Source organism: Cryptotermes secundus, unplaced genomic scaffold, assembly GCF_002891405.2.
Source record: "Cryptotermes secundus unplaced genomic scaffold, Csec_1.0 scaffold47, whole genome shotgun sequence".
NCBI classification, from domain to species: Eukaryota; Metazoa; Arthropoda; class Insecta; order Blattodea; family Kalotermitidae; genus Cryptotermes; species Cryptotermes secundus.
Genome location: NW_019721002.1, coordinates 1,068,290 through 1,083,971, shown reverse-complemented (window position 1 = coordinate 1,083,971; position 15,682 = coordinate 1,068,290). Strand labels below are relative to the sequence as shown.

The 15,682-nt window shown below is 47.7% G+C and overlaps 1 protein-coding gene across 10 annotated transcripts in view; it reads right to left on the bottom strand.

The window, feature by feature from the left end:
* LOC111874546 (tight junction protein ZO-1) overlaps positions 1 to 15,682 on the bottom strand; it is a 118,051-nt gene that overhangs the window by 66,099 nt on the left and 36,270 nt on the right. The window contains exon 1 of one of the 10 annotated variants that reach the window (XM_023870175.2): positions 15,187 to 15,660. The exons of the other annotated variants lie outside the window; for them this stretch is intronic. Within the exon in view, the coding sequence (XP_023725943.1) occupies positions 15,187 to 15,231 (45 nt within the window). The 5' untranslated portion in view covers positions 15,232 to 15,660. Of the gene's footprint in view, positions 1 to 15,186; positions 15,661 to 15,682 lie in introns of those variants that run through there. 10 annotated transcript variants of the gene reach the window in all.

The window sequence follows — 15,682 nt, the reverse complement described above, 5'->3', positions numbered from 1 at the left end:
AGACGAGCAATCTACCCCACAGTGCCATCAGGACGTATGGAGAAGTGGAGATATAGGGCCATACATCTTAACCTCGGCTGGAGGTGTGAACAGCTTCACGCTGCAGCCGCTTTAGCCCCCGGGAGAGAGTCGCCTGTACCTTCTGGGTGGGCCCAGGGCAAACCTGAACGCCGGGGACAACAAATCTATTTTGCTTTTTGCGTACTTCATTCTAGTTTGTTTTTACTATTCGAACCTGAAGATGGGAGCGATATGCTACTCCGAAACGTCGATTGTCATCCGCCGGATGACACGGTGTTATATCCCCATAAGACAACGCCATGACATCTGTACTCACGTTGCGATTTCTGTGTGACAGAAAAACTCCGTGGTTTCAGTCCGCAAGCGAACTATACCGACCGAGCGACCTCCGCTTGTCGGCGAAGTTAGTGCCAGCTTTTGCAGATAGAGGGTGTCTGTGTCACAGAATCGAAACGAAATCTGATTTCTGGCGCCGTCCGTCACGACGTTCACAACAGGGTTCACACTGCAGACGTCGCTATTCTAAATGTCACGTTAACAAGGGCCTTCAGGGCTTAGTTCCATCGTCCCTAGAGCACTGGTTGCAGCATCGAGTGAACCCAGGACTTTCTACGTAACACTGAGGCACAGTTGGGTAATCATCAAATACTACGACCTTCAGCCAGAGACACGTGACCTTGAGACTGCAGCACGAGCCGGAATGTGGCCATCTAGCTCGGGTATGCAGGACCGTCCCGTCCATTCGCTTCGCTTGTGGCATACCTGACAATAATCGGCTCGCGAGACTCAATCCCACAGGCACAATGCGTGCCCTTCCTCGTGCCTCCCTCTCCTGACAGCGCGGCCCACGAACTTGCGCAGATCCTTTGAAAACTAGGCGAAATCTGAATTGTGAGGAAATGAAGAGCAGACTGATTTCGAAGAATGTTTGTCGCCATTCAGTTCACAGCCCTTGGTCTTCTCGTCTGCTGTGCAAACATGTAAAACTTAAAAATATTTTCTTCCTGTAGTTTTGTATTGGTGTGAAACTTGGTTTCATGTCAAGGGGAGAATACAGATTGAGGGTGATGGGTTCTTTCTATCTTCTGGGATATAACGCCGTGTAGTCCGTTGAAAAGCAACCGACGTTTCGTAGAAGCATGTCGCCTCAATCTTCAGGGTCAAAGAATAAGCAAAGCCAGAAATCAGCTTCGCTTGCTACCTGCTCTAACGTTGATTTCTTGGGTTATTCTTCCAAGCAGAATGAACCCCTTTGTAGAGGTATTTTCCGAGGTACCACTTCCATATTCATCCAATAACCCAGCCCATCACACCATCGGTCTTTAGGTTGGGAGTTCCATGTCTGGGGCCTCATTTGGCTGGTTACATAGCAATGAAGTCGCTTATCTCTACTACAGGCTGTGTATAGATGTCACCACTGTAAACTAAGCACTTCTCTCGATGGGGATAGTTCGCGTGTCATCGCTTCCGGTCTGTACACAGTCTGTGGCAGATATAATCAAATCTGACTCTCTACACGCATGCGTCACATTTCGCGACAACACTGTTCCGGAATGCTTATCGCCTTTGTTTTGTTCACAGTTAATTTCCTGTTCATTTCAATGTCCCTCACAGCTCCTTCGGGTATTCTGGCCGTCTAGTTTCTGTCGTACGGCTCATCTCAGTCAGGTCGATAGGAAGACCAACCGGTTAATGCTGTTTCGGGAAACAGTCGCTGTTTACTGTGAGAACCATACGGAACACACAGATACACTCGGTGGGCAGAATGCAGTATATATAAGAATTCAGTCCGTACCTCACAGGAAACACATTACGTCTCCGCTACAGAGCCCAACCGGTTAATGCTGTTTAGGGAAACAGTCGCTGTTTATTGTGACAACCGTACGGAACACACAGATACACTCTGTGGGCAGAATGCAGAATTTCAGTATGTTAAAGCGGGTGGTACATATGGTAACCACTGGGCTTTAAAGGGTTAATGCTATTCCGGGAAACAATTCGTATTTATAGAGATAATTATACGAAACAGATAAACAGGCGAAAAACAAAGAAACTGTATAATTTATGATGACTTGTACAATATATGGCCAGCATCTTTGGTTAACTGCCGCGTGTAACGCCTGTGAACTACACTATCGACTTGCCAGCATCACTATGCTGCCGGAGAAGTTGCCGCTACCCTACGGCGTACCGTCACATGTCCTAACATCCAGTGCTTGCATTAGTCACGCAAACTGAACACTTTTAAACCAAACTCGGTTCAGCTCGAGCGGGTTGGCGCAGCGGTAACGTTGTAGACTAGAAATGGGGAGGTGCTCGGTTCGAATCTCGTCCGAGACACCAGCTATGTTGACCGAGGTCTTTCGTGAATTTCCTCACTCCTTCCAGGCATGTGCTGGATTGGTGCCTGGATTATATCACGACCGACTCCTTCCAAATCCTTTCACATGCATCAAACACCCATCCACTGTACTCTACATACCCCAGATCATGTATCGGAGTGTTCTGTCGTCGGTGGCGATTAACTAGGACGTGACGGATGAAGAGGATGATTTACGAGAGCTGAAAGCGATGAGCTGGAGGTAAAAGACAAATGGAAGAGAAGAATGGGCTCTCTTAGAGGAGCGTGGGGCCCCCAAGTAATGTGTATGTACGGGCGACCGTGGAACTCACACCAATGTCGCACATTGCACTGCAGAAACAGTGTTCGGACGTCACACCGGTTTCGGCCGCTCGGTTGGCACCGCGCGCGATAAGGACGGAATGCAGTACCTGGACCAGAGTGTCCTTGGGGCTGGAATGCGACTGTCGTCACGTCCAACCTGCCCGCACCTTGCGCCCGGCCTCCGTCACGGGTCACGTGACCATCACTACTGCAACGAGACCTGACTCAAGCAAAGACAGTAGCAAAGCAACAATCGAGCAAGAACCGTGAATCAAGCAACGACAGTGGCAAAGCAACAATCGAGCTATAATCGTGATGATACAGCGTCAAACGATAGGACGATACGTGAACAATGACTAGAAACAGAAGTGGAAGGACGCGACTGTGTTCCAGTTTGAACTGCTAACGCGACAGCCGGTTGGTGCCCAGGCCCAGAACTGAACCCAAGCACATCACAAACTTCGCGAGAACGCGATAAAATTAAACCGCACATGAATTAAAACCTACTAAAAATCCCCTGTACCAGATAGCATAGTTGGTTGAGGCGCTATGCTACAAGCCGGAAGGTCGCGGATTCAAGTCCCGATGAGGTAATTTGATTGTTTTCAATTAACCTAATCCTTCCAGCCGCACTATGACCCTGGGGTCCACTCAGCCTCTAACATATATGAGTACCAGGAATTAATTAAACAATTTTCCTGGGGAGCAAAGCGCAGCCGGAGCGTAAGGGTGACAACCTTGCCGCCATTTTTGAGCCGATTGTCTAATGTGGGACCCTCAACTTGTCACAACTCTATGGGCTTTCAGGGCCTGGTTACAGGGACAGCTTTACTTTTTTTTACCAGTCAAGAACTTGGAAATGACTGTGATAATAGTTACTTCCAGACACTCGGGTCCCTAATTGGGAGGACAAAGGACACTGGCGCTGTGTAGCGGTCCGGTCCGAACCAGACATGTCTCGAGTGCGTATTGCTGGGGCGTACAGCGTAGACAAGTGCTTCTCACTGTGCACACGTCAACACACTGAATGGCGGCTTGTAAGGGCGTAAACAAGTGACGTCACATTGCACCACACGACCTCTGTACAATCACGCCTTATTCATCTCTACAATTTATGAACGGGTTGTACAACAGCCTACAAAGTCGACTCACGACACATCATGGCTATGTAGGTCGTGACACCGTGTTTATTCATTTGTCGTTTCGTAGGAACATCGCAAGGAATTGCCTCGGTTACAGTCTCGTTGGGTAAGAAAATGGAGAATTGTCCAGAAGGTTGGAGAAAACTGCATAATGAGATTCATAACTTGTGCTCTTCTCCAAGTGTAATTAGAATGATCAAGTCAAGGAGGATGAGGTGGGCAGGGCATGTAGCACGAATTGGGGAGAAGAGAAATGCATTTAGGATATTGGTGGGAAAGCCAGAAAGAATGAGACCACTGGGACAATATTAAAATGAATCTCAGAGAGATAGAATGGTATGGATTGGATTGATCTGCCTCAGGACAGGCACCAATGGAGGGCTCTTGTGAGCACGGATATGAACCTTCGGGTTCCATAAAATGCTGGGAAATTCTTGAGTAAGTACACAATTGGCTGCTTCTCAAGAAGGGCTCAGCTCCGTGAGTGGGCGAAGGAGAACTGCCCTTTCCAGAGACAGTGACAGCCGTGAGTAGCGCAAACCCACTGACGGCGCTTCTATCAAGTTCCCTACTCTCGTAAATCAGTCCTACACAGTTTCTCTGTCACGTCGTTAACCACACTGCGGGGGCTCTATCTGCTTTCCTCTAAAGACGAGAAGTCGAGGAGATTACTAACGGCCTCTAGTATGTATGCACAAGCTAAAAACATCGGTATGACTTTTGGGCCCTCACCAGCACCGTCCTCAAAGACCCACAGTCTATGTTCTTTCTTTGATGTTAAAACAACGTTCTTACGCCCATACAAAACAAGAGACAGAAATACAATTTGTCGTATTTTAATCTTAGTGTTTTTTAGACATCGGACAGGAAAGTACAGGTTCTGAACTGGGAGACTCTTAGTCTGGCTGGTGTGGAGTGTGGCTACAGGCACAGTTCTGAAACAATGGTTCAGCGACATGAAAGCCCTGTCTCTCGTGTACACAAACAAGGAGCGTGTCTGTTGTTGCGTTACAAGACTGCAGTAGAGAGTACAGTGGCAATGTGAATGGAGTGTGGAGGNCCCCAGATGATAGGTGAGGGTGATTGTGGAGCAACTGGTGGAATGAAGATTTGCAGGGGAAACCGAAGTACTCGGAGAAAACCTGCCCCAGTACCACTTTGTCCACCACAAATCCCACATGACCAAACCCGGAATCGTACCCGGGCCGCCGCGGTGGGAAGCCAGCGACTAACCGCTTGAGCTATGGCGCGGCCGCCCCGACTAGGTCACTTAAGTATTTTTGTTCAGTTGATCACTGTTGCCCACTGCAGGCACGCGTGCCTTTCGCAACAACTTCTGTTTCGTTACTTCACATGGGCCTGGGCAAGCTCCACCGATTGCGATACTCAAACATTCCGGGGGGGGGGATCATTTGTGACTTTGGAATAAGGTACAAAAATCATGCCGTTGTTATATGCGCCCATTGTGACCGCCTCTGTGGTCTAGTGCTCAGAGTTCCTGGCTGAAATCCTCACCACTCATTACAGTGAACCGACTGGCCAAGCCCACTGACACGATCAGTTTACTCGAGTCATCATCAGGAAGGCTGTCGAGGCAGCGATTTTGGTTCCGGTGCAAAGTGCAAACTGCGCACCGCTTCTTGCGCAGTCCTACCCGGACTTCCGGTCCCCAGAATGTGTCTCTAACCGCCACTTCCGTATGATTCTACTGCTCTCGTCATAAAATCTACAATGGGACGACAAAAAATAACATACTATGAAACATTTACGTATACTTCAGTCATGATCCTAGGTCCTAGAGCGTTAACAGCATGACACACGACCGAAATTCGAGTTTCGAGTCGTAACTCCGAAAATCCGAAGCGAAGACCAACGGATGTTGCTATAATGGGCTCGTAAATCCGGGAGGTAGTGGGTCGAGGCTAGGCGTCACGTATGATACTTGTAATGAGAGGTAAAGCTGCGCGTGTGCTATCCTTTTCGGAGCCAAACCTTAACTTCTCCATACGTCTTTCTGGAGTGGTACTTTGCCTTTAAGACTGAAGAGATGGGCGCGACATTAGCACGCATACAGGAAATTGTATATCTATAAAGAATGTTCGTCAGTGTGCTGAAACGGAAGAGAACACTAATGAGACCTATGTGTGGAAGAAAAGATATTAAAATGAAAATTAAACAAGTAGGGTGTGAACTGGTTCATGGTTCATGAAATATAAACATGTTTTTCCTCTGTACGGAGTCATACGTTTCGGAGCAGTGCGTATCTGTAACTAACTCATACAGACGAGCCCTTGAAAATCTAACATTTGCTCTCTTAGTCGAGAAATTCCCAACCTTTTACGGAAGCCGAAGGTTCATTACCGTGCTCACAAGAGTCCGCCACATGTCCACAGCCAATATCATTTCTTATACGTAACTAAGCACCACGCTGGGAAGACGTACCGGTAGTGGAGGTAACTGTTCCATGGAGTTTTACGATAATCAATCGATAGGGCCTGAGTGATCAGGTTCACGCTCCGGCCGCTTTATTGGCGGGGAGAAGAATCACGGTACAACTTGACAGGATGATGGGTGGGCCACAGAGCCGAGCAGTACGCTCTGTTGCCCTTGTCGGGAATCGAAACCCGATCCCTCAGTGGTTTAACCTAAACTATATTGACTGAGCTATCCAGCCTCCCGGATTTATATAAATCAGGCATAATTTCTTAAGAAATGTTTCAACAGTTACCACAAATGTACTTAATGCTGTGAGGCGCGATGTTATGGTAACAGCAATGAAAATGAGTCTTCTGAAAAATGACGCCGTGTGGTCTGGTAGTTCGACATAGAAGTTTCGGAGCAACATGCTGCATCCACCTTCTAGGTGGAAGAGTGCCACCCTTCTACCCTGAACATTGAGGTAGCAGGTTCATGTGAAACGATGGTACAGATCGGCCTACACGGCGTCACATCTCAGAAGGCACCAGCTTACTAGTCAGTTAAACCCACATGAAGACTGCGAAACTTCAAGCGAAAAATCAGCAGCTCGTAAAATTGTGAATCTGAAAAGGTGAGCAGGCAAAAGTAGCGGTAACGATCTAGACTCGTATTCGGGAGGTCTTTGGTTCGAATTTCGGCCGGGACACCGTCAATCCTGGCTTTGGGTTTCCGTAATTTTCCTCATTCCCTGCCTAGAGTAGGTCACGACCGCACGCAAGCCACAGCCCCTGCAGCACAGGCTTCCACTCGCAACTTTCTTCATGCTCCTGGCCTGTGCTTGCCCGCACATTCCAGCATCCACGTGTTCCCCCGCCCTCAACGCACACTTTCACCGCATTCCAGGGCCCGCGAGAGCGGCGCGTGGCCCAGTGAAGGAACCCGCTTGCTGGTTCACGAACAAAAGAACAGCAAATTGTCCACACATCGCTAATAACGTGCTTATGCCTGGCCGTTCTCAACAACGCGCAGTGAGTTTGCGGGTTAGCTCAGTCGGTATAGCGATTAGATAAGACTGGATGACCGAGGCGTCGGTCTTCGAGTCCCGGTAGGGTCAAGAATCTTCTCTTCTCCACGTTGTCCGGGACTGGCTCTGGAGTCCACCCAACCTCCCATACAAAGGGCAACGAGGGCTCTTTCCCCGGGGGTAAAGCGGCTGGGACGTGAAGCTGATCACTCACATTCGCCTAGTGCCGAGGTCAAGAAGACATGGATCTATACATCCACTCCCCTATACGCCTTCATGGCGTAGTGCTTAAGTAGTTAAGCAGGGGAACAACTTTATCATTTAGCAGTAAGCGGGATAAGAAACCCAGCGGTCAGGTCTAACAAGACGGGCTATGTAAACAGAAAGGCACTTGTTGCGCGGAAGTCGGTGATGTCGACTCTTTCGTGTGAAAGAACATTGGGCGAAGAAAAAGCCGACGGGGGTACGCGGGCCGTCGTCCTTCTGCTAGACGCACATTGGAAAGCAGCTGGAATGTTGGATTTGATGTCACAGCGTGACTATGAAGATCACTGTCACCTGGATCGTGACGCCGTGTAGTTTTGAGAGAGCCTGAAGGTTAGGAGGGACATCCGCTTTGCCCACTCTCCGACCCTGAAGATGTAGGCAATATGTTCCTCAGAAACATCTGGCTTTTCCCCGAACTACAAGATGTTACTGTACTTTTCACACGATAAAGTGTTGAGAAGTAAAGGCAAACAGTCGAGAGACAAACTGATCTGTGGGGAGACTGCAGAGGAACGGAGAGGCTGGAGGAAGCCCCACGTTTCGGAGCAGCATTTTGCCTCCATCTTCAAGTTCGAAGTGTAAGACAAGGCAAAAGACTAGCCTCACCAGGCTGCAAGGTGCAATCTATCCGCGAACACAGGACTCTTTACTGAGATACAATGTTCAGACAACAGGGATAAAGGCAGCCGAAGCGTTAATCCGAATTCTCTGTCATTTCATGCAAAGGTTAAGAAAGGTCTAACATAACTACGCGCGGCACACATTTCCTTTATTAGACAAAAAGTTCTGAAACATCGGTATTTATCTCCTTTAAAAAGCTCGAAAGCGAATCACATTTCGCAGAAATGGGCCCTTTCTCGCCACAGATCTCTGGATCCGTGCGCGGTCTACAGCAGCACTACCCAAGGTACGGAGACTGCTGGCCAGGGGCGAAGCCTCCTCAGAACGCAGAGGGGAAGAGCAGGTCTGAAAACAAAACAAAGCCAAGATGTCCCAAGGAAGGGGCGTAACGCGACTTCCGGTGGTCTGCTCCCCTAAGCCTTGCCCCTCGAAGGATCTCGTCAAGGCCAGCGCCCCCCCCCCCCACCTGCACCAATATCAAGGTTGTCTCCTCAGCTGGTAGCACTTACATCACCGACTTTCGCTGCACGCTTTACAGACGAATTCCTCGCGGTTCGTTTCACTGCAACCAAATAAAAATGATTCTACTTTCGGCGTAATTGGCCCCTCAGCATTCGTTAACTGCTCTAGAAATGCCATTACCGACAAATCGCCTCCAACTAGTGCCGAGGTTTAAATACGCGGAACCACACCTCCACTCCTCCATATATCTTCATGGCGTGGTGCTTAATTACGAGCAGGGCCAGCTTTGCATTTAACACAAGAACACATCAGTTCGCCAGTTTAGTCCATTTCAACGGAGCAGAGCGGTAGTAGCGGGGGCTTACTGATTAATGGGACGTTCCCGAACTCTCACTCTTATGCTCGGTGCCATTTTCGGTGTGTTAACCCGTATCACGCCATAATTATATTGCTCTTGTTATAAAACCAACAAAGGGACATCAAATATCATTTAAACCATTAAAATACTGCAAATAAGTCAGCATTTTACCACTGACCGCTACCATTCAGGCATTAAAACATGGTAAGTTCCAAATTCGTGTTTCAACGAAGAGTAAATTTAATAGGTTCCTAAGTCGAGGTACCAAAAATAAATAAAACAAACTCCGTGACCTGTATTCCGCAAGCGAACTATACCGACCGAGCGACCGCCGCTTGTCAGCGACGTTAGTGCCAACTTTAGCGGATAGAGAGTGTCGCGTGGCCAGCTTAACGGAGCCCCACGGCCGTTAGTTTCGGTTTTCTAGACCGGAGCCGCTATTTCCTTGAAAAAGCTCCTCAATTAGCCTCACGAGGCTGAGTAGACCCCGTTCCAGGCCCACTACTTCTCAGAAAATCTGGCAGCGCCGGGAATCGAACCCGGAACCTCTGGATGTGTAGGCAGAAACTCTGCCCACTAGACCACAGAGGCAAGTCGAGGTAGCACTGTATACATAACTGTCATTCCGCCTGTTCCTTCGTACGGGTGCGGAACTTGGTCTCTCTCACACGAAGAGAACACAAACTGGAGGTGCTCGATTTGAGGTTCCCATAACGAGTATGACTACGGAGCGAACCATCTTCTGGGATGTGAGGCTCTGTACTCCGGTAATGTTCCCCGACGTTTCGAAAAAAAAAACTGTCACCGTCACTGAACATGTGAATTTCATATACCATGAGCAGCAATATTAAAACGAATACTAAAAACAGATTACTAATAATCTGGAGTGGACTGAGCTGGCGTCTCAGTGTTTGCGTTGCCTGTAAAGGGCCCTACACACGCTCCGGTAGACCTGTCAGGTGCGCCTGCGCAGGTCGACCTGAAAACCCCCAGTGCGCCCACATGCTCAGGTACACCTTTCCGATATAACTTCAGTTGTGTGTTTGCTACGGTCGGACATGGCATCTACCCATGATGTTCTAGCTGTAGTTGGCTTATTATTAGCTACAAATTGTTTCAAACCGAAAAGTAAGCGTCAAACCTGGTGCAAAGAGTGGTTGATGAAAAGAAACGTTTATTCACATGTGAATTTGTTACGTGAATTGAAGTTGGTCCCTAAAGATTGGCACAATTATTTGCGCATGAATGAAGAAACTTATTTACAGTTCCTGTCATTAGTTGCCCATTAATTAAAATAGAAAGATACCGTTATGAGGATGGCCATTTCACCACACGCTCCGGTTTGCCTGGTTCAGGTACAAGGTCGTCTAATGATTTTTCGAATATGCTCCGGCGGACTGTTCAGGTCACAATAACTGCGACGTTTTATCATCCACACGCTCCGGTCGACCTGCGCAGGCGCACCTGACAGGTCTACCGGAGCGTGTGTAGGGCCCTTAAGGGACGTGCACCTTTTCCAGCCCTAAGGTTTGGAAGACATTATTTCTTACTATGCTTGCGCGCGGCTCATGACCTGTCTGTTGGTTTGTTTGTAAACAACGGTCTAATGAAAGTTGCCCCAACACACATGGCTACGTCACCCGTCAGAGAGCACCGCGCGCTGGATTTCACTCTCTGGCTACAGGCCTAAATTTCTCTCCATGGATCCTCGAGTTCAGTGCCAGGTGATTTCATGTGAGATCCGTGGAGAACGAAATGACACTGCAGAAAGGTTTTCTTTCTCGATGGCATGGAAACATAGCATAGGCGTTATTTACGATAACTGCGAAGGGCTGCTGATACAATCAAACACTTTTAAGTTGTTCGTCGGCCACTAACTGCCTACTGTGCCAGCCCCGGATGACAGATGAATGTGGAGCATTTAGTAAAATGAGAACTGGCAGAGGAAACCGAAGTACTAGGAGAAACCCCATCCCATGATCTGATCTGGTCACGAATCCGGGACGCCCTGGAGGAAGCGGGTAACTAACCGCCTGAACCTTGGCACGGCCATCAAATATGAACTGACAAATCAACCAATATTTGTAGTATTGTATTGGAGAGGGTGGGTTTCCCCATGCACTTAGACCAACTGTTGGTCCCTTGTGCGTCCCCCTATGATATTCTACCAGTCTCTATTCCCTATCAGTACTGGTGCGTGCCATCAGTCCCTACTCAGCCGGCGAGTTCGGCCTCTACTGGCTCAGCGGTATCTCGATGCTTCCCCCATCTACCAGAGGCGTTAGAGACTACTGTTGGGCGGGAAATGTCCTGAATTTGGCTCAGTGGTCCCCTTGGGACATGAGGTTCTTTTATGTGCCGTAAAGCTACGACACGGGACCCACGGCTTAAAGTCCCTCCCGGAGGACTTGTTCCTCAGCCAATGAATCTGTCCAGCCGGTCATGTTTGCAAGTGCAGCGACTTACCGGAGTACGTACCGGGTATCGCAGCGGGAACACAATGCAAGTTAGCCCGCAAACTATTAATATCACTACAATCACATTAACATGTTTCATGCTACAAACGAGACATGTCGTTCAGGGACTGCGTTTGTTCTTGACACGAACGTCAATACACACTTCAGCTGCCTAATTATCAGCACGCGTGCGTCGGCACACATTATGAAGCGGAAGAATATTGTCATCTGTGATGATACGCCGTGTAGTTTGGTAGACATTTACCAATGTTTAGAAGGTACCTACACCTTTCTTCTTATTCAGGGTCTTCTATCCTTACCAGCGTTTCGGAGACAACCAGATCTCCCATCTTCAGGGTCTCTCTGACCCGATGTTGACAACATTTTGGATATAGATGTACCGGGTCTAGAGCGTTGCTAAGGGAGATGAGTCAGTGAGGTTTCATGTTTCCTAAACAGGTGTAAGTGTGGGGAGGGGTTCAGAAACATTAGCCAAGCAGAAAAACAGTTGTGTTGACTGCGATGCATATACAGATAGGGTTCGGTTACGGGTGTCACGATTAATGCGTGTGTGCGCGTGCGCAAAGTCAGATCTTTTGGGAAGGTCGTGTTTTCATGAATTTTAATTCTTATATCGGTGTCTGTGCAATGAAATTTTGGATTTAAGGTTCTGGCGACGTTGAATTAAGATTACGGTCTTCCGGGGGGGCCGTGCAATCTGGTAGATAAATATCAACCTGAAGATGGAGGCAACAGGTTTCTCCGAAAAATTCAACTTCTACCGGACTGTACGGCGTTCTGAAGTTGAAACAAACATTCTTTCCCGAAATCCTCAGCGCGTCCAGACCCACAGCCAATGGAGGCCCACTGTACATCTGCGTATGTCTGTGTAAGGACATTGCATGTACCCTAACCCTCGCTCGCTAATCTGACTTAACCAAGGGGAGAGGTCATCCAGTTTAAGCGATAATCCGGATTAGTGACGCAAAAGGTAGCCGCACAAGACAAAAAAAAAGACTTACGACACAAATAAATGGAAATTTTAACGATGTGAGTATTGCTGATGAAAATAAATAACAAAATATCACTGCAGAGCCTTTATTTCATAACTGTAAAAAGACATTTAATTTATTCGTCGATAGAAGCCTCAGGAGTTGTACTCCTTTTTGAATGTAATAATGCAGGTTTGAAGAAACTATCAAGTTTTGTCTGACCAGACAAATGACTCATCTGCCTTCCTAAATGTTATGTCTCTTTTAAATTATGCACTCAACTGTGAACAGAATTTTTCATTTTTCGTATTTCCATCCGGATTATGAGACATCCGGATTAACTGTAACCGGAGTTAGCGAGGGTTTGCTGTACTTTCCCTTGCAGGAATGACCCTGCTTGCGTTACCTTGAAAATGGACAAGAGCTCGGCAGAACTCCGAACAACAACGCAATCCGTGCGACCGGTTTTATAATGCCGGTTTCGACAGAGATTGGGCCCCCATGGCTCATACCGTTAATTTACCGTCGATACGACCCACGCAGTTTTATTTGGGAAGATGGGTCTCCATTAATTACTGAAATCTATTCAAAATCGTGGCAGCGGTTTTCGAGAGAATAGCCCATTTTGTGTTTTAGAGGCCATCTGAAAGGCCCATGATTTTGGGGGGGGGGTGGACGTTCCCATTCACCGGATATCGACCTATAACTCCTGAATTTCGAATATGAACAAAACCCGTTAGGCCGTTCTGTCGCTAGTGAGGCGTACATGCATACAGAAGGAAAGCCAAACACCGCGTTCTTTTTTGTGTGATGAGGGGNTTCAAAACGTACAAACCAGTCAAATCTCGAGATGGATCTTTTAACCTTTACAATATATTGTGACATGACGCTTGAAAGCTGGAATAGTTCATTGTTAGGCAACGGCTCGGTAAACATATTCCCGCGGAAGCGAACGCGCGCAACAAGAACCCGTTTCTAAGCAAAGAATCGCAAAACACACAACAATATGCGTATTGTTGGAAACTTGGCCACCTTGTTCATGATGGATACAAATACGAGGACCTGGCCCTCGAGGTTGGGGGAGTCTAGAATCTGAGACAGTAGAACATGGTCATGGGTCCCGTATGACTCGGACCAGACAATGACTACCCTGGCGAGGGCCAATAGCAATTGTAAACAACAAACACATTTTCCCCTCAGAGAGGATGTTACATAAGGACTATAGTCGCAAGTGTTCAGTTGAAAATAAATACTGATAGTGGGTCTCAAAGGGGTTTGCCGCCAAAACGAACTGATTGGCGGTAAACCTCCAGTCGTAAAGTAACTCTGACTCTGAGACGGACTCCCTGATAAAGAAGCCTCCTGAGTCGAAGCAAAAATGATTGAGAAATGGCAATAAATAAATTAGGCTGTGAACAGAGGATTTTAGGTATGCTGTGGTTACAGCGAGACTTATAAATCCGTTGCCACGATACGACTAGTGAAAACTGAGAAGACAGCGTGTCCTAGTGAACTGTAAAGTGTGCAGATCAGCGGTGGCGCTGTATTACTTGTAGTTACGCGTGTATATGGAGTAAATAAATTCAATCAGCCAATTCAAACCCCGTCTATAAGTCATGCACATTCCCTAGACGCGACAATATGAAAACGTAAACATGACTAAATCGGCTAAAGAACTCTGTCCAACCAGCTTATACGCAGTAACCTGAGCTATAACCCGCTCCAACATTAAAAGGTGTCTTGTCACATAGTTCCACGTCCACGACGAATACAAATATTTGTTTTAACTTCGCACGCCTGTCGATAAATAGTGTTAAGTACGGCTTTCTGCCGGGGAGATGGAGAAACCTGGTCACGGTAAGTTAAGTTCTGTGTTGTGTTGGGCCACGGCGTCTTGCAACTCCTGTTAAACACTCTCTGAAGCAGGCAGTTAATTTAAACAATACTTAAAATTCAGCTCCTAAATCAGGGCACAGTGTCGCTATTCGAAGGACGAATCGGTTAATGCTACTTACACAAACAGCTCTATTCTTACAACCATTCGGAACACACAGATACATTGTGAGGACAAACTGCAGGGTTTCGTAACGTGAAACCAGGTGGCAAGGTAAAAAATGTAAAGCTATCCCAGTAACAGGCCGTGGAGGCCCATAGGGTTGTGAGACGTCGAGGCTCCCACATTTTCTAGACAATCGGCTCACAGATGGTGGTGAGGTTGTCAGCCTTACATGCCCACCGCTCTTTACCCCCCAGGAAGATTCCTGCTCTCATTTCTGTTAGAGGCTGAGTCGACCCTAGAGCCCTAGTGCGGCTGGAAGGATTAGGTGAAGTGAAAAAAAAAACACCTCATCGGGACTTGAACCCGCGACTGCTCAGGTTATGCGATGTCTAACGAAGCATCAAGATGTTATTTGAGGTTCCCACAGCGGTGACTATGAAAAATACTATTATCTGGAGTGTGACGCCATGTAGTCTGGTAGATGTTTATCGAGGTTTCAGAGGAAGGTGCTCTGTTTGCTTGGATTACTCTTCGACCCTGAAGATGGGAAGAGTACGTTCCTCCGCAACGTCGATAAGCTATCAGACTACATAACGTCATGTCCCAAAATACACTACGAACATAAGAATGTGTATATGACTGATAAGTTGATATGGTAAAGGCAGAAGTAGCGTTCGACTCATTCTTAAAAATCCTTCGGCTGGATCCGGTCACTGAGCGAGTGCAGAGCCTAGCCCAGACTTGCGGATGTCGACACTCACCTGTTCCGATGAGCCCGCCTCCAGCACGCGCGGGTCCCGTTCCATCGTTCCAAGTGTTGGCAAGATTTTCAGCACTTCACCGTCATCACTAACGAGCTGTCCCGTAAATCAGCACTTTAGCACTGTACAACACTTCTCTCCTTCCTTAATGTCACCATGACTACACAACGAAACCTCAACCAGACACCGTCGCATGGCAACACAAACACTTTCAAGATGGCGTACCACTCACTTTCCACTTGTTGCTCGTGAGTTTTGACTGCTCCTCGCTTGATGGCGCAACTGCTGACTACAACTTCTCTGCCTCCTGCACCAATATACACATTCTTTCTCGTCCGTATTATAACACGAAACAGACGCGCGATGAGCTGATTTCGGAACAAAACCGCGTACCTCAAAGATGGCACAAAGACTGTAAGTCCTGCCGGCCAGGCACCTGTTATCCTCTGGCGACGAGCAGCAACGCAGCAGAGATTCTTGTAGGGAGGGGGGAGAC